This window comes from Syzygium oleosum, unplaced genomic scaffold, assembly GCF_021117445.2.
Source record: "Syzygium oleosum isolate NSW1041296 unplaced genomic scaffold, Sole_v2.1 Sole_v2.14, whole genome shotgun sequence".
Lineage (NCBI taxonomy): Eukaryota > Viridiplantae > Streptophyta > Magnoliopsida > Myrtales > Myrtaceae > Syzygium > Syzygium oleosum.
In genome coordinates, this window is record NW_026607498.1 from 9626111 (window position 1) to 9652449 (window position 26339).

At 39.9% G+C, this 26339-nt stretch overlaps 3 protein-coding genes across 5 annotated transcripts; 1 reads left to right on the forward strand and 2 right to left on the reverse strand.

Moving 5' to 3' along the window:
- The first annotated feature begins 4441 nt into the window (after window positions 1-4441).
- On the forward strand, window positions 4442-8633 carry LOC115690301 (uncharacterized). Of its 3 annotated transcripts, none has more exons than XM_056318011.1 (7): window positions 4442-4883; window positions 5230-5378; window positions 6069-6126; window positions 7035-7106; window positions 7194-7289; window positions 7828-7917; window positions 8294-8633. In XM_056318011.1, exons 1-7 carry the CDS (start codon window positions 4797-4799, stop codon window positions 8342-8344), a joined length of 603 nt encoding a protein of 200 aa, XP_056173986.1. In that variant the 5' UTR covers window positions 4442-4796; the 3' UTR covers window positions 8345-8633. The 3 variants fall into 3 exon arrangements, with proteins under 3 accessions (XP_056173986.1, XP_056173987.1, XP_030472479.1); XM_056318012.1 differs by having other exon boundaries at window positions 4442-4810; XM_030616619.2 differs by having other exon boundaries at window positions 4442-4789.
- A 541-nt stretch (window positions 8634-9174) lies between these two features.
- LOC115690300 (probable phospholipid hydroperoxide glutathione peroxidase) lies at window positions 9175-11410 on the reverse strand. The gene is made up of 6 exons (XM_030616618.2): window positions 11056-11410; window positions 10394-10470; window positions 10123-10184; window positions 9826-9944; window positions 9478-9645; window positions 9175-9389 (listed from the first exon to the last, which is right to left on the reverse strand). The coding sequence occupies exons 1-6, from the start codon at window positions 11377-11379 to the stop codon at window positions 9357-9359; spliced, it is 783 nt and encodes a 260-aa protein (XP_030472478.2). The 5' UTR covers window positions 11380-11410; the 3' UTR covers window positions 9175-9356.
- Window positions 11411-14391: 2981 nt separating this feature from the next.
- LOC115690296 (probable copper-transporting ATPase HMA5) lies at window positions 14392-18618 on the reverse strand. The gene is made up of 6 exons (XM_030616613.2): window positions 18231-18618; window positions 16531-17925; window positions 16201-16455; window positions 15734-15856; window positions 15154-15633; window positions 14392-15028 (listed from the first exon to the last, which is right to left on the reverse strand). Exons 1-6 carry the CDS (start codon window positions 18534-18536, stop codon window positions 14612-14614), a joined length of 2976 nt encoding a protein of 991 aa, XP_030472473.2. The 5' UTR covers window positions 18537-18618; the 3' UTR covers window positions 14392-14611.
- Between the last annotated feature and the right edge of the window lie 7721 nt (window positions 18619-26339).

Sequence of the window (26339 nt, forward strand, 5' to 3'; positions counted from 1 at the left end):
TATGCATTTATTGATTAATAACAAGTAAATGGTTTTGTCAATTTCAAAATATCATCAGTAGTTTTCTCAATATAATTTGTGTTATAGTTGTCGAGTTCTATCTTCACTAAAGAATAAAAAAAAGAATGGTTTAAGATGCACATTAGCACCCGCGTATGTTCATAATTATTTTGCCGGGTATTCCCACTGTATTCGATATATTTGTGCCTCCATTTTGTGTTTCTGTTTGGTCCGGACTTCGTTTACCTTGAGATGGTGCGATCTACAATTTCATGTACTTGGTTGTGCCAAAATATTATTTAAGGAATAAGGGCCTGATGCAACTTTGTAAATCCTGAGATGGGGCTTAATAAAGTGAAAGAGATTGATTGACATCTTTCAACTTAGGAAAGAAATAATTCAAATGGTTGGACAGCCAATCAATGATTTTGGACAATTATCCCTCTACATGTAGAAGATCTCGAAACTGTATCTTTAGAGTTTGGACAACTGGTACACGATGGCTTGTTCCACTGATTTCTATCCATATAAGACAAGTTTCACCAAGACAAAACAATAAGAACAGAGCAAGAAAGTAATGCAAACAAGAAGAAGCAATGAGAGATATAATGGCACTGATGTTTCCATCATCGGCCATGGAATCAACCAAAAAGAGATTTTGGTGTGCTTTTTCTGACACTGACAGTCATCGAATCCTAGATTAGTACAGGCAAAGCAACGAGACAGAATGAAGTCTCCAATGATTAGTATAAAAATGATGACTCCACTGGATGCTGATTCGATAGATCCTCATGAGCTATAAAGCGCGATGATGAATCCTCCTTCAAATGAAAACAGTCTTGTCACTGCATTTGCCATACTTTATGTAACATCGTGGCATATGTAATATCACTAAATAATTGAGCAATTACTACGACAATCGTAAAAGACGTTAAAACTCTCCAAATCGACAATATTTTAGGAAGGAACTTTGGGGCGAATCCATGGAGCTTTCTACTTTATGTACGGTGTCAAAACTTTATGAATGATTCATCCAATGACAAAATTGATGAAGAATCGCTTTTGTGCTCTAGTTTTTCAAAAGTGCTCATTCAAACGACTTCAGCGAGTTTTATTACCGGAGAATGTCGTGTCGATTTTCCTAATTAGTTAAGTTGTTGGATAAGTCGCTTAAGTGTATGTTTTTAAAATGTGTGACGATTAAATAATCGATTGCAAAGTTTTGACACCAAACTAAATGCCGTACAATAATTATGACACCGATATTGTCCTCATCACTAAAGTGTATATGGAGGATAATCCAAAAATGGGTGGAAGAGAAATGTGAGTAATTAAACTCAAGATTTCATGGTTCCAATATTGAATGAAATTTTAGTGGAGTTGGCAAAATGAGTTCGAAACCCATTTTGTAACTCAATATTTAATGGGTTAGGTCATAAATTGGTCGTTTAAAATTTTAAAAGCTGTTCAAATGGGTTAAAAAATAAATGCCCAATTACATGTGAGTCTTAATGGATCGGAAACATTTGCATTTCAAACCTATCTTTAGTGCAGCATAATTACCCATCTCAAGGATCGCATGTGTACTTGAACTTTTGCTGATGAGTCCATTATATTCCAATAGATGCGCCAATGAGATTGTAGATTACAGGGGCCCGTAGAAATTTACCACTGTCGCTTGTGAGGCCCGGGAATAATTATTTGACTAAAATTGCTTCAGGGGCTAATAAGACTTAGGGGTATGAATAAAATTGCATGTGCAATAAATAGTGATTTGTTGGTGAAGACCGATTATTTTTCAATTTTTAGGTTTGTTGTTTTATTTACTAAAATCTTTTTATTCTGTTGATGTACTTTTTTAATTTGATGTAAAATTTTATCCAAGTAATATATTCACATAGAGATCTTAAAATGGATTAAATGAGTGGGTCTGAGCTTTGATAATTTGGGTTAAATATAGACGTGTTTTAGTAATATGGGTTGAGTTGAGGTCGAGAAGAACATGAACCGAGATGGGGGAGAGAGAGGTACAAATGGAAGGCCACTGTGGCCGACCGATGTCTGGAAGCAAATCGATTCACGAGAGCGAGGGCATTGCTCGTCACTCGGGCAAGATCCACCACCCTTCACCTCACTGCCATTTTCAAGCCCTCATAACTTGACCACTGGATTGTCCACTAGTATTCTTGTTCGTTAGCATGGTGCTGACCAACATCTTCACGTTGCTTATGTGCCTTGCGAAGTCCAATTCGAGCACTTGAGCTCTCTCGCAACTTGGCGGACCGGTCCATGGAGTCGCGCAATTTAAGAGGTAACAATTTAAGGAGAAAAATGCTAAGAATTGGAGCCCTAGTTGAGTCGGGAATGGGTTGAACCCGGGTCAAGCATGGGTATGGGTCGCAAGAATTGTATTGCGTAAATATAAATTAATTTGGGCCGAACAACTTTCGATCCAACCCAATTAATTTAAATTGTTTGACGGACTTTAATTTAAGTACCCAATTATCTTATTTGAAAAGTTTACGATCTCATGTAGCCTAGTTGCTGAAATAAAATCAAGTCTAGTTTGCCATTTCAAAATTCAATTTGCGACCGTTATCATCAAAATCTCTTTTCATTTATAAAATTTACTTTCAAAATTTGCGTAGCTCATTGCTCGTTTCAAAGATCAAGCCATTAAAGAATTGCATTCTATACATTCGTTACGTGGATAACTAAACTCATGACCTCGTAACTCTAATGCTATATATATTAAAATGAACGTGGTGGGAATAATTAAAGTGTGATGGAACCCACCATATATATATTTAATGTTTTCAATTTGGTGGAGAGTTGGTAGGTAAGCTTCTTTTTGTCATCGTTATCTTCTCTTTTCTTTTTTGTACTAGAGTTAATAGGTGAATTTTTAGGCTGTTTTTGTTTAAAAATAAATCTTTGATCACTATTAAAAACACTTGCTATTGTTCTTTTTTTTTTTTTTTCAATTTTAAAACTAAAATTAGTTTTTTGATTTTGCATTTAGCCATTAAACAAAAATTCTTCAAAGGTATAATATGTCCATGTTGTCGCTTCTAAATTACAAAAAGTTAGAAATGACAATTTTCTTTTTCCGAAAAACTTGAAAATTATCATTACTTGATACTCTACACTCTGGACTGTATGAAATGATTACGTGCAATATCTTATCATTGATTTGTTTAACTAAATATGAAAGCTATATATGTGATAATATACTATAAATTGATATACATACTGTCTTTCAAAAAAAATTTCGTATGAAAATTGAGATTATGAATAGTGAATTTGATAAAATGTTTGATATATCACTTAAAAGGCAATAACTCTTTACAACAGTGTTGTCGTCAATTTTACCTAGCAAGAAATTAGTGTAGAATTAACATGCCGCTCAATAAGTGAAAATATGTACTGTAGAATTAATATGCCGACTTTTGTGGGCAATTTTTAATCTTCTTTAATGAGATATTTAGAACTATCCCTTAATAATTTAACTCAAAATGTTGGTATCTAACTATGGAGCCCTCAAGCACGGGTAAACAAACTAGTGTATTTTAAAAAGAAAATTTGATCAATTAAGTATATCTAATTCTTTTGAGCGTGAAATGGTATCAATAAGTCAGATCTGTTCATGTGACCTAACCAATCCCATTTTCAATGGGCTTCGTTTAACCCCATTTTTAATTGCTTTAGAGTGAAAACGAAATAAAAATAACTAATATCAACTTTAACTAAAAGTATCTATGTAATTTTTCATTTTGTATCCTTCATATGTTTTATGTACATTCTAGAGATAGGATATTTCGTTATTTTTTATGTTTTAACATCTCCTGCATTGCGCGGGTTCATTTCTAATAGGATTAGTACCACGAAAAACTCCAAACTGGTACGCCCATGACAATTTTACTCTAAACGAATTTTTTGACCACCAAAAACCCTAAACTTGTATACATGTGACAAATTTACCCTCAGTTTATTTCCGTTGAATTTTACTGTCAAATTGCTTTGTTAAATGACACGCGGCAATTGACGGATGTATCAATTTTATGTTTTACCTTCCGTTTGTCACAAGCGTACCGGTTTATGATTTTTTGTGATATTAATTCAATTTAATGGAAACTAACGGAGGGTAAATTTGTTACAAATGTACCAGTTCGGAGTTTTTGGTTGTAAAAAAATTAGTTTTTGGTAAAATTGTCGCGGATGGACCAATTTGGGGATTTTCGTGGTATTAACCATTTCTAATATCATGACAATTCGAATGCTCGATTGTCTCTTTCAAAAGCTTAAACTCAGAAAAAAAACGAACTATGTGACTAGTCGTTCGAGATGAAACCGGGTCGAACCGGCGGTTCACGGCGGTTAAACCGGCCCAACCAACCTCCAGTCGGCGAGTACAAGAGAATCGTCAAAAGGTCGGTTACGAGGAAGTTTTGTCACCGTGTCCGCCCGATTTCAGAGAGACCGTCCACTCGTGTGCGATTTCTCTCTCTGTTCGTGACATCGAAACCGGCCGAAAGAACAACGAAAGAGCAAACGAAGGAAGTCACGAATTCGCCGAGGAGGCGACGAGGGCCGACAAGTGTGAAGAAGAAGCTCAGCACAAATTTGACCAGAGAATCGCCCACCTTCATTGATTGAACCGCGAGCTTGCCGTTGGGGGGCGGAGGAGGAGGAGGAGGAGGAGAGCAGGTGACGTCCGCCCAAGCGGTCGCATTTCCTCTGGGAAGGAAAAGTTGTCCGGGCGATACCGTAAGTGGGCGGCGAAGAAGCGGTACGTGATGGATCCATCTGGGTGTGGCTCTGATATATGGTCCTACATACCAAGTGTTTGTCTTAATGCCTCAATGAACGCAAGCGAGATAGACGTACGCTATATTCAGTCTCTCAGTCGTCGCTGGAGCTCATTGCTCATGCAAGCTACGTGCTTTAGCGTGACCCGTAATAGCTATGCTGATGCTACCGTTAGTCGTGGAGCTGCTCATTATGCTGCTCCCATTATTTGTTTATGGTTTAATTTATCCGGTATTACTTGAGATACGAATAGCACGTAGTGATAGATATATTGATGGGTGTTTGATTTGCTTCATGAGAGTTCGTCTCTCTGACATTACTGCATCGATGGATATTCCCGTTTAGTCTCTGCTTAATTTTCGAAGCATGTAGCTTGAGTCATTAAGTGAAGTTTGTCAACTGGATTCACTGTGTTTGTAGATGAGGTACGTGAAACCTTTGAGCTTGTTCCAAGATGTATTGATGGCGCATACGAAGAAAAAAGGCCGCTTGCTAGGGTTGGATGTTGGCGATAAGTATGTTGGACTTGCTGTGTCGGATTCAAGTAACAAGATTGCATCACCCCTGAGGTATTGCCATTCATGCGCATTGTATCGTACTTTGGCCAAGATGAATTGTAGTATATGTCTTTATCAATTCCTGTGCGTTTTACCTCCATAGAAATTGAGCATCCGAATGCACTCTGGTGCATGGAACGTAAAGTTGTACATGGGCCAGTGAGTTTGAGATCTCCATATGATTCACGGCCACCCTTATCGAATCAGATGATTGAGTTGTGGATAATATAAACCGAAGGATGATTGCATAGATGATTGGTACAGATGTTGTTTATCTTAATGATGTTAGTATGTGCTTCACTTTGTATGGTTGCCATGTAAAAATCTGATTCGGGAAAAACGCACCATAAGTCCTAAATCTTATGTATGGAATACAATTGAATTCTAAACTTTCAATCGATTCAATCAAGTACTAAACCTTTACCAAAAAGTGCAATTGAGTTCTAAACTTTTCAATTGATTTGATTGATCCCATTCCATATGTAAGATTTAGGACTTTCGGTGTGCTCTTTCCCAATCTGATTCTATAAAGGAACTATTTTTGTTATTTGGTAGGTAGAAGGATGGAACTTGGAAGTTGTGAATATGCTGCAGCTTGTCCCTCTGGGGGACTTTTCTATTTTCTTTCTTGGGATCCTAACCTTGTCGTGGTATATGCAATTATCACCTTTGAAATGATCTTTGTTGTTGCCATAATTGCAGCGTTCTGCTTAGGAAGAAGACAAATATTGACTTGATGGCGACGGATCTTCAGAGTTTGGTAAGTCTGCCTTTCAGCCTGCTTTTGTGTTAGTATCTCCATTTCTTGGAGGAATTGTTCCTGTGGGAATTACCGTTTGGATGCGTCCTATAAAGAAGTTTTTCCAATCTAAGTGATTGGGTTGGCTGGAGCATTTTGTTTATTGTACTCGGTCTGGCTTCCAACTATGAGTATAGTTGTGCGAAGGACGCCAACAACGAGTAATTTCAGTGTTGGTTCTGCTTAAAACTTGGTATTTGTTATTGCTTATTCCCTAAATTAGTATCTATAATTTCTTGCCTCATTTGTTCCTATCTAAAAGAGGGGATATTGCTATTGTGTTATGTTTACTTGGGCTAGAATCATCAGACCTGGTATCTCAATTAGATCAGACCTTAGGATTTAGGGGCTAATTCCATAAGAAACTCTCAATTTTAGGTCCAATCCCAATTCTGGCCCAAACTTTTTTGTCTAAAAAAAATCCCCAGCTTTAACTTCAATCCCAAATATGCCCACGCTTCCAAAAATCACCATTGGCTTCTTCAAGATTATCAACATCAGAGACTGTTGTTGTTCCATGCGAAGGTGAGGGTGTTGATGAAGATACAAATTTGGATAACGAACCTCTAATTGGCCCTGATGTAGATAATATTAAAGAAACTAGTGTTGATTTTTGGACGCATGGGTAGATTTGGGGCTATAGTGAAATTTGAGGATTTTTTTTAGACAAAAAAAAGTGCAGGACAGAATTGAGATTGGACCTAAGTTGGCGATTTTTTAGGGAGTTAGGCCAGGTTTTGGTCAATTATCTTATTGTTTCTCAGTATCGGATCACAATATCCTTACTGAATGGGTACGTGCAATCTGCATGGTCTTGGAAATGTTCCTACCGGGGCCTGATTGGTTCCTGTTTCCTTGGATATATGCAGGTCTCTGAATTCTCACTACTTGGATTTGTGGTCGGCTGCCCTCTTGACCGGTTTCGTAGTAGCAATCCTGGTGTATGTCTCCTTTAAACCATTATTTTCTATAACTTTTCTGACATGCTACATATAAATTTCTCAATCCTTTTTGTTGTCTGTAATCAGGTTGTGCAAATGAAGCGTTTTATTGATGAGCTTTCTAAAACAGGAAAACTTGAAGGTGTTTGTTATACGTATTGGGAAGAAAGCTTTACATCCAAGGTGCAACTTGTTTTCCCCCCTCTTTCAAAATCTTAGCCTGATGTCCTGTTTCTTTACTAAGGTATTATGTATTATGCACAATATTAGCTCAATAAAGTGGCCCCTTACCTTTCTTTGTTTCATCCAATCTTTAAGGTCCGAATTATGATAGTAGAAGCAACAGCATGAACAGTGAATAATTCTTCAGTTTGTAAGGCTTAATTTTTATATCCTCTAGTATATGTCCCACATAATTCAAAGTGCTCGCAAAGCTGCCAATTTGAAAACCAATGCGTAAGCCCTATGTGGACTAAATAACGCTTCTACTTAAAAGTTCTGCTGCATTACATATTGACGGCAGTTCCCTCATCAAGACTCATTTCCATACTTTCCCATTTGGGCTTCCAGCAATACTAGCTTGTGTTCTTGAGTGGTCCATACTCCAGTGGCAGTCCCCAGTGTTCACCTATGGAAAGCTAAATTCAACTCCTTTTCGCAAAGGAGTATCTTGTTGTTATGTTTAAATAATCATGGGGCGCTAATGCATGTCCATTTACAGAATGTGGAATTGTTGTTACAACCTTTGACGTTGCATCCAGTAGCAGCGAAGACAATAGTGGACAAGTTCGCTGCTATGGGGATACTCCAGGTAATTAGCATTAGCTTTTCACATCTTCCTGGGAAAAAGTAGCTCATCCCCCTTTATTGTTTTTGCTAGTTGTAGATCACCGTTTCATGATTAAGTACGCAAGTCTCAAGGTTGAAGGTTTTCTTTAGGATAGAAATGAAAAATGGGACTCGGCTGATTTACAGGCTTTCCTCCACTCTCAACTCTCAAGCATTGTTGGTGAATAGCAATTAGCAATACCTCTAGTCTGTAACAAATAGAAGGAAAAGGGCGAGATGGATTTTCACTTATTGTTCTGCACTCATTTCTTATTGAAGATAAGTAACATTCAGTGTGCGAACTTTCTATTTCGAGACCACCATCATCTGTTGCTGAACGCCACTTTTGTTTTGGGCAGGGATATTTGGATTATGCCAACAAGAAGCAGAGATCGGAGTCTTCTGAATAGGACATATGCGAGAACTGTGGAGGCTTTCTCATTCTCAGAGGTTATCTTGCATGTAACCCGCAAATTGCGATGGTAAAAATGCAGTGCCATTACCGCCTGTTGCTAACGCACCATAAAGAGTTTTAAGAGGGATGAGTAGAACGAGTTTTGGCAATTTTTGGTTCGTATGTTGAGAGGAAAAGCACAGGAGGGTTTCAATTGATTGCTCTCTCTTTCTCTCTCAGAGGTTACACAAGACCATCTAACAAGTGAATAAGTGAGATTAATTTGATTCATTTTTAAGCTTGTAGTCCCTCTCCCTCTCTCTCTCTCTCTCTCTCTCCACCATAACACTCAGCATCAGCAAAAGCCTTCACTTGCCATGAACTGATGACGATCTTGTAAATGCAAAGAAAGTTCTTTCCTACACTTACATCGATGACCCTCTAGTCGACGCATCTCTTTGTTCGAGTATGATCTTATTAATGTAACTTTGATAACCGGCGGCACTTCATTAATCAAGTCATTTTACGTGATTATTGAGTAGAGAGAAGTAAGCTAAACAGTTTCGTGGTCAAATCACATCAGAGATTCAACGGTTAAGAAAACCATCTTCCAGTGAATACACCCACAACATCACAAACAGAAAAGGAACCTACTCTCTGTACCAAGACTTGTCTACTCGAACGGTCAAAACCTCATCTAACTTTAGCGCCATGTATCACTCATTCAAAGCTTTTTCCGCCAGAGAAATAATCAACCATCTAATAGAATCGTCGCACCCGACTAGTAGAACTTGTTACACCCACGGTAATGATCGCCTTTAGTTTTCTAAACGATTTCATACGGCAGTAAGAAACCGGAAGCTGGATTTATTGACAAGCACACATTCTTTTTACATTATTAACGCAGTAAAAGTTCCAACAACATAACATGAGAAGAAGACATCTAGATGTATCCTCATGATGAGTCAAGAGGATGCTTATTTTTCAGATTACTTCTCATCCTTACTGGGGAGAAGAAGTTCCAGTGCTCAGGCCACCCCCAACAGTTTCTTGATGTCCTTCTGCGTTAATAACAACAGCGATGCCTCAGTTGAATAGCCAAAGAAAATAATGAACTTCTACTATGATTGTCAACGATTAGACTCTCACCTCAATGCTAAGAGGAGAAGTAGTGGGCGCATAGCGATCAACGACATTTCCTTCTTTATCGATGAGGAACTTGGAGAAGTTCCACTTAATGTTATCCCCAAAGAGTCCGCCCTTGCTTGATTTCAGGAACTTGTAGAGAGGAGCGGCATTATCACCATTCACATCAACCTACAGAAAAAGCAATCAGATTCTTCATCCTCACGTTTTTTTGACTCAAACTGCAAATTACCAGTCACTAGGAAATGTAAGGGAACTGCAGATACTACTCCAAAAAGACTTTCCAGAGAACTTAAGTAGTCCACAATACGTTCTTCATCTTCAGAGAAGGACCTCATGTATTTGTTTTACCTTATCGAAAATGGGATATTCAGCCTTGAATCGGGTGCAAGCAAATTGTACGATCTCCTCATTTGTCCCCGGCTCCTGAGCTCCAAACTGGTTGCACGGGAATGCTAATATCTCCAAACCTGCATCGCATTAGAGTGACATCCTCTTTAAGTTTTCTAGAATCTCCATAACCTAAGTGATACCAATAACCAATTGTCGTTTCTGATATGATATATGTTTATTATCCTGTTAAGGCCAGTATTCCACTCAAACATGAGATACGATGGGACATCAGGACCGGGGGAGGGCATAGGAGACCTTGATTCTTGTATTTCTCGTAGACCTGACTGAGTTCGGTGTAATTTGAGTTGGTCAGTCCACTGCAACAAACAACATACCATTAAAAAAATTAGAACACGGTGGACCAACCCGATCACTAAAACACTGACCTACTCCCAAACTGAACTGCATAAACAATTCCCAATGACAAAGGCATGAAATATGATATCGCTTTTAAGCAGATCACCCAAGATTAAAGTCCAAGAAGATGTTTCCTGTTACAGGGCATAAACACAGTCCCGAGAATTACCACTGCGAAGCAACGTTGACAATCAGCAAGACCTTGCCCTTGTAGCTACTGAGATCAACATCATTTCCCCGAGCATCCTGAATACAAAAAGGAACCCGAGTTCTCAAATAATTCATAACCTCTTAGCACACGGCACGAAACCATAATGCCTTCTGCGGTTTTCCGCGCAGATTGATATGTACTGTTTCTTTGGTTAGCAGTGTCTAGCGACACATGATTTCGCTCCCTGACCAACTCAATTTGAATCAACAGAATCTGATATTTGCGCGAATTACACGGATAAGAGGTAAACATATATATCAAAGGTGCAGTAGATTGATTCATTTTCAGATTAACCATCTAAACTATTCAAAAACTTTGAAAAGCAGGTCACAGAAAAGCTTTGCAAAAGGCCACAGCTTTACATAGATGACAAAGGAGTTTCAACACCAATTGAATAAAAATATCATCTTTCTGAGCTAAAAAATTGCAGCGTTGCTGTGGATATAGAAATACAAAATCTTCGGTCAGAAATGATTAAAAGAGGCGAACTTTATAACATAGGTTAACAATTCGGCTGAGGGGCGACTCCCCGATTCATAATTTCTCCCCCGAAATTGCCAAAAACAGTAAAACCTCAGGAGAGAGAGAGAGAGAGAGAGAGAGAGAGAGAGAGGACTGACCTTCACGGTGAAGTCGTAGATCGACCCCTTCGAGGATTGGCTCGCCATGGCACGGCCCGATCTCCGATCACGCGAGACGAAGCTCCGACGACAACAGGGCGAGGGCGAGGAACCGAAAGGCGGCGACTTGATCGACGAACCGGACTCGGGGAAGAACGGCGGCGAGATCGAGCGAGAGAAGAGAAGGGTTTGCTCGGGGACCGGAGGGGAGAAGGGATTGGGAAGAGGCAGAGCAGAAGAAGCAGGGGAAGAAGAAGAGGCGAGAGCTGCGCTGAGGCTTCTGCAACGAAGGAGCAGAGGTTTTGTAGAAGAAGAACAGAGCATCTGCGGTCAAAAACTGCCCCCTGTCGCGAGATTCTTCAGCCGACCTCACGTCCTCCTGTAGCGTTATATAGTTCCGCTTGTGCGGGGGTCGCGAGGATGACGATCACACGTGGCGGGCGCCGAGTCGCCCACGTGGACGTTCTGCTTGAGTGGGACGTGGATGCTCGATCCGCCGTTCGCGTGGGACCCTTTTTCTGTTTCATTTTTCCAATTTTGTAAAATTTGTACAAAATTCAATTTGAATATATTTTATTTATGGGGAAAATGACATGAATGATCTACGAACTTTTGCCAAATGTATAATGTGGCCCCTGAAATTTTAATTTGTTCACTATGGTATTTGAACTTTTGTTAAATATTTTATTCTAGTCTCACAACTATATAAAGATATTCATTGTTGTCCTTCCAAAAATTCAAGTTCAGAAATAATATTGAAAATTTTCATATAGTCCATGGACTCGATTAAACATCTACCAAAAGTTTGAGGAACCATATCGAACAAATTAAAAGTCGAGGGATGATATTGCATGTTAAGCTAAAGTTCAAGGATAACATTGAACAAATTAAAAGTTCAGGGACCGAATTACACATTGGACCAAAATTTATGGACAATTTGTGTAATTATTCCTTATTTATACCACTTGAAGTGATTTTAGATGATAAAATCATCGGATGACGAAGCTAATAGAAAGCATGAGGATATAGTTTGAAATTCGGTTTATAATTGAAGAGCTTCAATCATGTAAATTACTCACACTTGCTCTAGATGATGTTTACGGAAGTATTCAATCTTTAGCAAATACCGAATAGAATAGTTTGTTTAACCACTAAATTCATAATTACTCATCAACGATAATGACATCGTCCTGAACAAAAAGCGCTGTAGATTACGCGACGTATGAACGGTCAGTCATTTGTATATTCCCAATCGTTTTCATTTTTTGCACTAATGTATTGCTAGTCATAGGATCGGTCACCCATTTTGCATCAAGAGCATGGACCACCTTCAACATGTATTGGTACTATGGGGGAAACAGCCCAATGCTACAAGGAAGTATTTAAACTGGTTTTCACGGGGACAAAGACTCGATCTTGTTTCGTTTCAGAGAATCGTGGTTCAGGAAGGGGGACCATATTAATCTCATGAGGCCGATGTCTATGGAATCAAGCAGGCATTGGAATCTCCAAGTGAGGAGGTTTGGAATATTACAGGGCAAGATGCTCCAAGATCATGAGTCTTGTTGTTACACTAGGGCCAAGCTGTAGAAGGTATTGCAAGAGAGCACGATGCGGAGGCAAAAATACAAGGTACTTTATTGCTTCGTCTGGCTTTTCTAGAAGCGATAACAATTTATGGATGGGATTGAGCGTTAACGCTTTTATTTGCAAATCCTTTTGTGTAATTCGATATATATAAAAAAAAAAGCGTATTTTTTTTCTTATTTTTTAATGGCCGGGGCTTGCTCCTTGTTTTTTCGAATTCTTCTTGTTGATCAGCCATTTCGGGTTAAGAAGATTTGAAAACGCCTTTCTCCTTGTAATAATGGTGCGTTCCGAGGTGTGAAATGGGAGAGAAGGGATTTCATAATTGGGGTTTTAAATAAAATGGCATCTTCTTTTTTTTTTTTTTTTTTTCTTTTTCAATAAATATAAAAAAGTAGTAATAAAAATGAGAGATGTTAAGCTTTCCAATTCTCCCTTTGGGGCTTCAACTCTTACATAAAATTCTTGCTTTGGCAATTCAAAAGCAGGAGAAGGTTTAGTAGGTAGAGTCTTTGGAACAACAATTGGTACTTTTATTACATTAGCTAAAACTTATTTGTTCTTAACTAATAAAAAAGAATAAAGTAATAAAATATGAAATATAGAATAGGACAGTAGTTTAATACATTGATTTTTTCAACTTGCGAACAAGATCCAAGAATAAGATTAGTTGATCGACCAAGAGGAGGAAGTCTGTGGATCAAAGAAAAAGTAAGTAGACCTAGCCCATTGAATCGTGACTATATCCACTGTTATGATATTCAGATTGGATATAGATTAGATTGTAAGAGTGGATCTATTTTTATTTCCTATTTGTTTGGACTCGGTAAGAATCTGTCGATATTTCCGATATCATTTTTTTGTTCCTTGGATATTGAAGAGCAATAAATTGATATTTCGTTCCTTCACAGAGAAAAGGTTTATTCAAAGTCACAATGGGTGATCGGTTTCAGAATGAGTCGGTTCCTACCCTAGAATCAGAAACCGAATTAGAAGAGTCGGTTCTCAGTTTGTAGAATCAGCCCACCTAGTCCTAGAATCGGTCCGATTTGGTGCCGGAGTGGTCCTAGAAACAGTCATGATTTCTTTCTTCTGTTTTTTCCTTCCTATTCTCTAGTAGGGAAAGGAATGGAATGCTGGAACCGAACAAAGGGATTGGAAAAGACGTTGAATGAAACGCTCTTGCATAGTGCAAGTGTGTCTCTGAACGTTGCTTCCGCTCTCTTCTCCGGCCATTTGACAATAAAAAAAACTATCAATCTGGTCCAAGTGGTTCGGTCCACACCTGGAACCGAAACTAGACCGATTATCATCGATTCCAAATTTTATGAATTGGGAATCGGCCAGTTCAGTCCAGTTTGTTCCTGTTTTTGTGCTCACCTCTATTACCAACCAGTTCAGTACCCTGATCCAAATCGAGCTTCCTTGTCTCCTAGATCAAACTTCTGCTTCTTCTGTTGCTGATGCCACTCGTGATTTGCGCGGACCTGATCGAGCTGCCGGTTCGACCGTCATAATACCGAGTTTCGCTAATCTATCCGTCGCCACATTTTCTCAACGCAAATGGGTGACTGAACACCGTGCACTTTTTCTTGAGAGCTTGGACCTAAAACTTTCCGCTGGCCCTGGCCCTGGCCCCTCTTTCCTCGTTCACTCCTTTGCTCTGCAATTTTGATGTTTTTTAACATTTTCAAGGTGGTGCAGATAGCTTTTAGAACTATGGTAAGAATCAGAATCAGAAGAGGCCAACAACAACAACAAAGCAGCTATTTATTCACATTGAGATCTCAAAGACGACACCTTTCACTACTCAATACACACTGAATCTTCATAGGAATCCCAAACAACACTCCCACATACATACAATTACATCCAACTGACTAATTTCACCCAAATGAACAGGCTGCAAAATTTATTCTTGAACAGATTCATCCCTAGATATGCATCAACTAGACATCTTGGTGCATCATCAGTTCACTGTTATACCCTGTATCTGCAGGTTGTCGAGCGGCCTTGGCCTCCTGTACTTCTTCAGCAACAGCGAACAGCAGACGACGCTGACCGACGACGCGGCCATTGCGGCGCCAGCGATCCAAGGAGGCAGGCGAAACCCCGTGGAAGGGAAGAGAGCCCCAGCAGCAATCGGGATTCCCAGGACATTGTAGCCCAGCGCCCAGATGTAGTTCAGGCGGATCCTGGAGAACGTTGTCCGGGAGAGGTCGATCGCGGTTATGACGTCCTCCAAGTTGCTCTTCATGAGCACAATGTCCGCCGCCTCGATGGCTATGTCCGTGCCCGCGCCGATCGCCATCCCCACATCCGCGGCCACGAGTGCTGGCGAGTCGTTGATGCCGTCTCCCACCATTGCTACAATGTATCCTGAAGCCTGCGGATTTTAAAGATTGTTGTTGAAAGCAAACAATATTACACTCAAAACCTGCTTGGAAAAAAGTCCCTAGTTATTTGATTGAATTTTTTCTATTTAGGGATGAAAATAACATGTTCAGTCACCTGCAAATCCTTCACTTTCTCTGCCTTCTGCTCAGGCTTGGCCTCTGCTATCACAGTGTCGATCCCGACGTCCTTGGCGATGGAATTTGCAGTCCCCCAGTTATCGCCAGTCACCATGATGCTCTTCACTTTCATCGAATTGAGGATCGATATCACCTCCCGAGCGCCCGGTTTCAGCGGATCTGAAATCGCAATGACTCCAATCAGTTCCCGGTCTATGGACACCAGTATCCCAGTCTGCGCCATCCCTTCGGTCTCGGCCAGGATCTCTTCTGCTTCGATTGGAATGGCAATGTTGTGCTCTAAAATCAGGCTCTTGTTTCCAACAATTATCTCCTTGTTACGAACCACGGCCTTCACTCCGTGGCCAGGGACCGAGACGAAGTCGCTGGCTTCAGGCCAGGCGGGATTGTCCTCATCTTCCCTAAACTTTTTGGCATACTCGACGGCAGCCTTGGCTAATGGATGTTCGCTATTCACCTAATACACATCTGTTAGTTTGACGGGTCTTTGAAGGCTTAGTTAAGACAAAGAAGCCTTCGCAAAAAATAGAAAACCGGAAAAATGGGAGGATTCATACCTCAGTTGCAGCAACCAGTTCATAAAAGTCTCTCAGCACCAGGTTTTTTAGGAGTCTTGTGTTGACCACCACGGGCTTTCCGGTCGTGAGCGTCCCCGTCTTGTCGAACACTATGCAATTAACCTGCCATTTCGAGGAAGCAGAAGAGTTAAAGAAAAGGGTTTGAGATGTGAATTACCACAAGAGACAGTAGACGCAATCGATCAATTCAAACAAGTTCCGGAGAAGTGTAACATATGACATAAGATCTGCAACTTTTACTAAAATTTTTACCGAGTGAGTTTATCTCTTTACACAATCAGAAGAGAGATGACAGAATAGAAGATAAGATTTTATATCTGGCAACGTTCTACATCTCAAGTTGCTAAAATACTACACAAAAATCATTAAAAGGACCTAAGGTTGTTTAGCATTATCTAGGACTATGGTCGGAATTTAAAAGCACGAAAAGGTTATTGGATGCGAACCTTGTGTGCACTTTCCAGTGCTTGTCCTCCTTTAATGAGGACTCCTTGAGATGCGCCGACTCCGGTCCCGACCATCACTGCGGTTGGAGTCGCAAGCCCTAGTGCGCAGGGGCAGGCGATCACCATCACTGATATCCCAAACTGGAGAGCGAGCTGAAAGCTGTCCATGGAGTACGGAATCCAGGATTTTGGGTAGGCATGGAACTTTGCTGCCAAAAACCACGCGAGCCAAGTCGAAAACGAAAGGATGATCACCTGCCAAACCACATAAAATTAGCGAAATTTATGTCGCACGGGTAAATAAGGAACCAGTGTAGGTAATCGACATACCAGGGGCACAAAGACCTTGGAGATGCGGTCGGCGAATTTCTGCACCGGCGCTTTGGCCATCTGAGCAGACTCCACGAGCCGAACGATCTGTGCAAGAGCGCTCTCCGAGCCTACCCGAGTCGCTTTAATATGCAGGACGCCGTTTTCGTTCATGGTGCCTCCAATTACAGCATCCCCTTTCCTCTTTGCCACGGGCCGTGCTTCTCCTGTAATCATGCTCTCGTTGACATGACTCTGTCCCCAAATCACGAAACCATCCGAAGCAACTTTCGCTCCCGGAATGATCTTGATCACGTCGTTCTTCTGTATCAACCGACTGTCTATCTCTTGTTCGCTCACCACATTGCCCTCATTATCGAGGGTCAACCAGATCGCCGTCTCGGGTGTCAAGTCCATGAGCTTCGCGATGGCCTCAGACGTCCTTCCCTTTGCCAGAACCTCCAGATACTTCCCCAACAAGATGAACGAAATGAGCATCGAACTAGTCTCAAAGAAGTCCGTGCCTCTGAAACTCAGAGAAGTTGCGGCTCTCAGCACCGAGTAAACAGAGTAGAAGTAGGCTGCGTTGGTCCCCAAGGCAATCAGAACATCCATATTGGCCGAACCATGGCGCAGAGCTTTGTAAGACCCGGTGTAGAATCGACGGCCTATGACAAACTGTACCGGGGTAGAGAAAATCCACCTGAGAAGTTCACCTACGCTCATCATGTTCACAATTTTGGTGTCCAATCCGTGTTTAATCCCGGGGATGTACATGAAAACCATGGACAGCAAGAAGACAGGGACAGTGAAAACCAAGCTCCATTGGAAAGAACTGTAGTACTGCTTGATCTCTTCCTGTCTATAAGCTTCTCTCCCTCCTTCACCATGGGGAAAAATCGCTGCTTTGAAGCGACCCGACCCAGTCGACTCAATTACTTCGATGAAGCTCCTTGGCCCCGTCAAGTCGGGCTTGTAAGAGAGGGTGAATTTGCTTAGCTCGGGATCGGTATCAATATCTTCAACTCCTGGAAGCGCTCGGAGAGAATTTTCCAGGATTCTCATGGAATGATCGGTCCTCACACCATCAACTTTGAGATGTATGTTGCTTACGTCTTCCCCGGTACTGATGAGTATGGCTTCGAATCCGGTGTCCTCGATAGTCTTCAACAGGAGATCCAAGCTAGTCACCCGAGGATCGAATTGGACCTGCGCTTCCTCAGTCGCCAACGCCACCTGGGACTTTTGAACACCCTCGACAGCCTGCAAAGCCGACTCGACTGTGGAAGAGCATGAAGTGCAGGTCATCCCATTGATGCGTATGCGGCCTACTTGAGTGGTTCTCTCGCTCATCTCGTCCTTGATCAAGGTGGCTTGAAACCCGACATCGTTGATAGTCTCGCGTATTGTTTCCTCCTGTAAGAAATTAAACACAACAACAAACTCGAAGCATGATTCAAACCGCGAAACAGAAAAATTCGACCCGCCAAACCTTTACTTCGAGAAACTGCAGGTTTTGAGAATAAATTCAACCTAGCAACAGCATCTAATGAAAATTTCTCCTCAGAAATTCATTAACATATCCTAGACTCATCACAATCCTGGTGCAGTGCCAGAAGATCTCATGCTCTATTAGAAATCGACACAAGCCAAAAAAAAAAGAAAGGCAAGACACGTGCAGGATACCCGAGATCTTTCGCATCAGAATGTCGAACACTTACATTTACGAAACTCGGATAGTAAAGAACCTGAGCCCTCCCGTTCAGCACATCGATGACGGCCTCGCGGATCCCGGGGAGCCTCTTGACCGCCTTCTCGACCGACCCAGCGCACGCCGAGCAGGTCATCCCCACGACCGAGAGCACCACCTTCGCCTCTGACCCTTCCGCCACCACCCCGGCCGTGTTTTCCCCTTCTGCCGAGGTGCCTCTCGGGATCTTGGGCATCGATGGGTAGTGCGGCCTCGGGGAGAGGTCGCCATGGCTCTCCTTGCGGATGCAGGACAACGCGAAAAGCTTCGCCGCCATGGATCGAAACGAAATTGTTGCAGGAGCCTCGCGGCGCTTTCAAATGGAGATAGATTCGTTGTTGTTTCGAATTTAAAGTACTATATATTTATTCCTTGCTTGTCTAGCAAGAACTCATATTGTAGTGGAGGTTTGAAAAAAACTATATTGGAATAGTGAGACGGGATTCCCAGGTCCCGCCATTACTTTGTTTCAACGCTATGTAATGATTTCAAACGTTTGTGCGCCACCAAACTACTAAAACGGAATTTTGAAATGGGAAGCAAGCCCCAATATTTTCAATCTTCCCATCGGCATGCCCCTTTCGATGCCCTATTGATGCACAAATGGTCCCGAACTTTAATCCAATATTCAATATGGTCCCTGAGCTTCTGGTACATGTTCAATATAGTCCCCGAACTATACGAAAATGTTGAATATAGTCATTCCATTAATTCAAGATCATAGACATTATTGAACATTTTTATATAGTCCAGGGACTACATCGAACAAATTAAAAGTTCAGGGATAACATTCACATTGGGCTAAAGTTCAGGAATCACATTACACATTGGACCAGAGTTCAAGGAACTTTTGTGTCATTTTTCATCAAAAATATGGTTGATTTATTTCCAAATTTATCATGTAAACTCAATTTATATCCAATTAATTGCAGATTCACCGAAATCCATTAAGGAAAAAAAATTATTCGGTAATGAAAAGTGAGCAAGTAGTTATTATTGGAGGAAAATTCAATTGGGACAAAAAAAAAGTTTGGGTTAGAATTGAAACCCAAGCTAACGTTGGTATTTTTTTTAAGGAATTGGGCCTATCTTTGCCGCGAGATCACTTCTTATTTTGAAGTTTTGGCAATCCGTCCATGCTTACAAGCTAAGTTAACCATAAAGAAGGATTAAAATGACACTACGCGAACATCATTTTTTGCCCAACTCTATAGAACATCGACCTTGCTTTGTGAACATTTCCCTTAAAATGACCATTATCAACGACTTTTTCGTATACTTTCTCGATTTAAATCATTTATTTGTAATGAACTTAGTCATCCACAAAAGATGATCTCCCAAAAGAAATATAACTATAAGTCCAAAAATCACAAAATTAGGAGAAGCATGACAATAAACACTAACCAAGTGTCTCAAGCAATACTACTCTAGGAGAGACAAAGTGCTAGGTTGTAGAAGTTTTTAATGAAAATAGTTATGGAAGTAATTTAATCGTAAGGTTAAAGTTTTTGCATAAGATCTTGCTAATAATAATAATTAGGATAACTATAAGGTCCGTTGCCTGTAGCAAAATTTTTACACGCTCACCATTGGATGATCGATGTGTGCAGTTGAACATAATTATGTAACCAAATTATTTTACGTATCGATCATCTATCGGTGTATGTATAAATCAATTTTTACACTAGCAGTAGATCTAAAAAAATAATTAATTGATGGGATTTGTTATTATTTCACAAGAACTTGTTGTTTAATTAATCATGTGTGGTTAATAAATAGTTCATCTCAAGTCCCCCCTTCCCCTCTCTCCCTCTCTCCCTCTATATATATATAGAGAGAGAGATATAGAGAGAGAGAGAGTTTTTTGAAATACAGAGGACATTAAAAAGAAAACGAATTGTACATCGTCGATCTAGATAGCAAAAGTTCATTTTGCACCCAGTAAATCGAAATTGTTCACGTTTTCTTCATCTCAAGTTCGAGAAAACTCAAATCATGCTTCTAATTAGTTGATTAGAAAAAAGGACGATAGCCATGTATTTTAATTTTACTTGAGTTTGCATGTGGGTAATATCTATAACCCGTACCTCGCTAAAGTACGGCAGCACGTAAAAGGAACCAAGTAAAGACTTGAAATGAACATGCTGGACATAAACTCGACGCCCAATAGAGTAAGTTGGCAACGTGGGATTAACAAAAATTAATAGGGATGAATTGAGAATTGTGAATATCACATGATAGCTAATTCTCTCATGTGGTAGAGAGAGAGAGAATCCAAGGTCAAGGGACTTTACTTGTGACGGGCTTATTTGGAGCAATGCAATTGCGTGCTAAAGCTTTCTATGTACCTCATATTTATAATCACTTCAACCGACGAAATCTCAAATTAAAATATGGATCGTTTACTTTTCGATCCTAATGACGTGTGACCTTGGAACAATTGTTAAAGAACTCCACGTCGTTTTGCATCTTACCCACTTTTTTTTTTATTAATTCTGGAATCGTCATAAGGGAAAAGTCTACGGAATATATCATATTTTATAAGGGGGATCATGCTCGGCTCTTTTGGGGGGCGGGTGAATCGTGGAGATCCCTTCTCAGAAGCAACGAAGTGTTTGCTTAGGCCATCTCTCTCTCCCTTTCTTCTTAATTAGCATTCAGAATTCAAGGTTAGCCGAGAGCCCTTAGTTCAAATCTCTTGAACATTGGATGAATTTCGTGAGGAGCGTCAGGTAGTAGTCACCCTAGTGGGGGAGAGAGCGATACTATATCCGCAAATTAGCGGGGGACTGCCGACAGGCTCACCTATCTCGGATCTAAATATCGGGGTGGTTCTGAGTGTAATAATAGCTCGAACAAAAATTTCCATTAAATTCCATGAGTAGGGCAAGATAGGGTCAATCCAAATCGTACCTTCACAACTCTTTTGCATCTTTCGGACTGACTGGTGTTGGATTATTAAGGAGAGCACCGGCTGTAAAGACCATTTCATACACATGATCGAGGGAGATATTTAATCTAATCCACGCTAATTAATAAAGTCTAGACTGTATAAATTTATAATGTATGTTGTTCTTTCAGGTACGTTGTTCTTCCGATGGAGTATAACGTATCAAGAACTGAGCGGTATTCTTGAGGTGCCCGCGGCACGAAAGCGTTTGGCGAAAAAGAAGTCCCGTGTCGGAAATGCGACGTAAAGGGGAATGCTCGGTGTACCCTAATTGGTCTGAGTACGTGACTTTAAGGTATCATCGCGTATGTTTAGGCCCATCAATTCCGATGATACATTTAAAGTTCCAACTACATAATTTAAGGTATTATCTTTCCAAACGCATGGTTATCAACTGATTAGCATTACGCATCAATAGTGATCATCTCTCTCTCGATCAAGTGAGTTTCAGAGGAATAGTAAGCAGAGACGTCCGTGCATGTATGTGATCAAACGATTCTCTAGGCATGATGAACTTGCTCGTGTGGCTAAACTCTAAGTTTCAAAAAAAATATTAAATAAAGAAATTTTTTTTTATCATATTTACCGCTGACTTCATCACTATTAAAATTCCACCACCCGTCAATGTCATCGTTTTTTTAATTTTACCCACAATCGTTGGAACATGCATGTCCTCTCCACTTCCTAATACATTCGGTCTACGTTCTTAACGCAGTAATTGCAGAAACATTTGGTGGAATTTAAGCCGGTTGGGGCCTAAGTAATATCGTTATTTTAGGGATTATTATTTGGGGTATAAAGAAATTTTTACACGTTAACCATCGGTTCCAAGACGTATGACTTAGAAACAGTTAGCCGATTATTTATAACGGCGGAAGTATTAACTTTTTTCTGCCACCGATAGTGAACCTAACAAAACATTCTTATTCTAATGTCATGCCATTTTCAAATAATGACATTTTAGATCAGTCTTGGTACGACTACAGAAGATTTTATGCGGGGTCGACAAGTGCTCAACACTTATCGGACTTCAACTTTTGGAGACCATAGCACGCTCTACACGCTGCTTACTAATCAAATTAAGTATTGACAACTCGAAATTTAACGATTAATAAGAGACTAAACTCGTGTGATAAGTCTAAATAGTATCGACTTAAAATGTTTTGTTTAGTCGAAACTCACTTGATGGGAATAAGTAAGGAGTGAATTATCAGATTCTAAAAAACTCTTCCCTCTTTTGAAGCTCTCCTATAAGCTCTCAACTTCAATTTCTGAAGCTGAGAGCCTACTTAGCCTTTGATTTTCTTTTTCATTGCTTTGACTGTCTTTTCTTTTCTCTTCCGATCTGTTTTGGGAGATTGTGTATGTGAATAAATTTCTGCAGCTAATCTTGGGTGAACGTGGAGTCCAGTTCGGCGATTCATCTAGTCGATAGCCATCGGGGAAAATGTTTGTAACGTGGCTCCACAACCTCTCTAAGATTATGCTGCTCTTCTCTCCCGATTTAGATTTAGGTCTAAATCTGGGGATTTTACTCTCCTGATTTAGATTTAGGTTTACATCTAGGAGTTCCTTACATGTATTTGATCTGTGTTCTTTTAACATATTGATGTTGGTGTCTCTGCACGACGATGATGATGAGTACATTAAACCTAGACGCGCATCGCAAGCCGTTGCAAATGGAGTGGGGGATCTCGGCATGTGCTCATCACTGAATCTGGTGATCAGCCGCTGAATGTTTACGGTGGTAGATTTGTTCTTGAGGGACGAGAGTGTGCTTTTAGCTGCAGATTGTGTTTTATGCTTTGTTATTTGCGTTCTAGTATTTTCTTTGTTCCGTAGTGGGATTTGCTAGGCTTGTGTGCCTTCTATGTACCTCTCGCATATTATTTTGATGAATGAAATCTTTATTTTGACAAAAAAAATTATCAAATTCTTTTCAATTGAAAATGTAAGCGATGATAGTTAGAATTTCACCAATGATATTGATAAGACCTACCAAATTAGTAATGTACAATGACCGAGCCCCATTTATGATTGAACGAGTTCTTTATTCTATTCTCCATCCTGAAAATTGTCTCTAAAAATTCAATACTTAAATTCTCGTATACTAAATTGTTGGGTTTGTAGCAACAAGCTAGCAATCGACAACATTAGTACCATATATACCCGTTAAACGAGTGGATCGAGTCGAAAAATGGCCCGACGCATATTGACTCATTTTCATATAATGCAAATCTAGTGATTCATACCCAACCCGACTCATATCTAACCTATACCTAACCCGATCCATATTGCTAAAATATTTCTATATTTAACCAAATCTAAGAAAATTCATACCCAAATTGATGTTAGAGCACGGAGTAAGTGAGCGCAAGATCGAATGAAGGCAAGAGAAGATGAAGAGAAAGTCATAGAAGCGGGTTGTGTCTAGGAAAGTTGCGAATCCATTTAACATTCATATTATTTTGGGTTTCACCATTCTAAACCCATCTATGACCCATTATTGATATAACCAGTCCACACAACAACTCAGTCTATTAAATATAGATCAAGGAATAAGTATATGATCCATTTTGACAAATGTAATACCATATAAAACACCTCGGTTTTTCTAGTGGATTGTCGGTGAAGTACCTGTTCAAATTAACATCTGTCCTTATAGATATCCCCAAGAAATATTAAGAAAACGAACGTGAACGCGACAGACCTCGTCGAACAGGGCAGCTGAACCGGCACTCTTGATGAACTAAATGAATCTTAAAGTCGACGTGGCGTGGCTATTGTTAAAATCTGTTGATACTTTTATTCTTGCCCACGTCATAAAGCGTGGTTTATGGACCGTATCTCAAGAGCTAACTATTGTCATGCGCCGTTAACCCGGGAGATGACGTCATATATGACGTGCTTCTTATCTGGCTGATGAGAGCTGATGAGTGGTTATAATTAAGTTGGAACCAATTTAGCCCCAAACACAAACGCAGCAGAATCAATTTAAGAACGAAGAAAAACATTACCCGTGGCGACGTAGATGGACCATGCAACGAGTCATCCTTCGAAACAAAAACATTAAATGTCTTTTTGTAATGCGACATATAAATTGAATCCAGCTCACATGCACTATTGAATGAGATGAGTCCCACGTATGGACAATCCTTGCTCTATTCAAATGGTCTTTAATATAACATTTCTTTACACGACATGTATATAAAAATAGCATAATAGGGGAATTTGAAGAATTGAAAATGGGACATTTCATGCATGGTACCATATTAAGTAAAAAATGAACCCGATTATTCCAAGAAGTTTAAACTTCTAGGGCTGCGTTTGGTCGTTTGGATTTCTAGCCAGGATAGAATGGTTCCACCAAATTTGAATTCCACAGGCTGCAGTTCTAGATTCAAGCACTTTTTTTCTATGGATAAAGCAAGGAAAAGATCGAGACACTTGAGCCTACGATTCGGTCTGTTAATATCATTCCATGAATAGGCTGCGGAACGTGGGATCCGTGCTTCGTGTTTTTCTTGCATCTTCAGAATCTTTCTAGGACTGGGATTCATAGAAGTAGACAAATTCTCAGCAAGCAAACTTTCAGTAGTAGTTGCGATGAAAGAAGAACTCGAATCGTGCGGTGCGCTCTGTAGGCCCGCGCATGCGAAGTAGGGTGACATGGTTTGTTAAACTTTTATTAGCCGGTACTACAGTTTTGATTTAGCCTTTAATCATCCATTGAATTTATCCGGGGCCATCGATTGATAATCGGCGCGTTCCTGAGCACAAGAGAAAAGGATCATGACATCTCTCCATAGCTCACAATAACATGGTTAAGTAGCCGAGAGAATACGTAAAAGCTTACATTGATAGATGGAAGCATGGTTTTAACAGTTATGAATGTCCTTTCGAATGTGTAAATATCACGTATTTTCCTAGGACGGAAGTACGGAGATGCAAAATGGAGACGTGACGATGAAGAGGCTAAGGGAGATTCGAATGTAATGACTTGTAATAGATTGAAGTTAGGTATACCACCTTCGATGATCAAATTATGGTTAAACTCTATCTTAAATTGGTAACATGGCTTTTACTTGGATAAAGTTAGTGATATATACTAGGAGATTCTCCAAAATATGATCGGAAATTTTTTTCTTTACACCGGAATGGTACGTGTTCCAAAAGAAGTTGGAATTTTTTTATTAAAAAAATATAGATTAACATAAGATTTCTCTACATGCAATGCATATTAAGTTTAATGCAAAGGCAAATTATTCCAAGGAGCTATTAAGTAATATCGAGTCTGGAACATGAAAATAACATGGGAATATGATCATGTATCGAATACATAACCGGGAAGCACGAGCATACAAAAAAAATCTATATGGGTTAAATAACCAAAGCATACAATAAATTTAATATGCGCATATTGTTAACGAGTGTTTTCGATGCAGTTGCTAAGCATGCTTAATTAAGAATATTTCAACTTTCAAGGTTATAATTACACGTCGTGCGAGAAAAACAGTACATTGAAAACCGTAAATTTTCCTTCGTTAACGAGTGCTCATTAACAAAATTATATATACACAGCAACAAAATAATGTATTAAGCAAGAAATTCACAAAAAGAAAAAAGAAAGAAGGAATTTATCCCATGGCTGAATTAACCAAATTCTGTAGTTTCAGGTGGGGGCCCAAGTAGCCTGGCTTGTCCAGCAAGCAAAGAGCCGGCCCAACCCAACGGCCCACTGTCTACCAATGGGTTGGCCCAATTCCTAATTTGACCAATTTGTTTTCAATTTATTTTCTCGGTGACCACACAAAATATAGTCGACGATGTACATGAACCGTCGGCGACCGGGTCGGGTATCGGGTCTATTAAAATACACATACATTAGCAACCACCGATTAGAGACTCAGCTTCTTTCGATCAGGGATGGAGCGAAGCACAACCATACGTAAAATTTATTTGTCAATATTGTTCTTTCTTTCTTTTCCGAACTGAATCTCTTATGTGCAGGGGAAATTATTAAAAAAGTTCTAAACCCATTGCACTTATGCCAATTTAGTCATGAGCCTTTTAAATGTGCCAATTGAGTCTTAAACCTTTTCACGATTTTCCAATTGAGTATATTTGGTC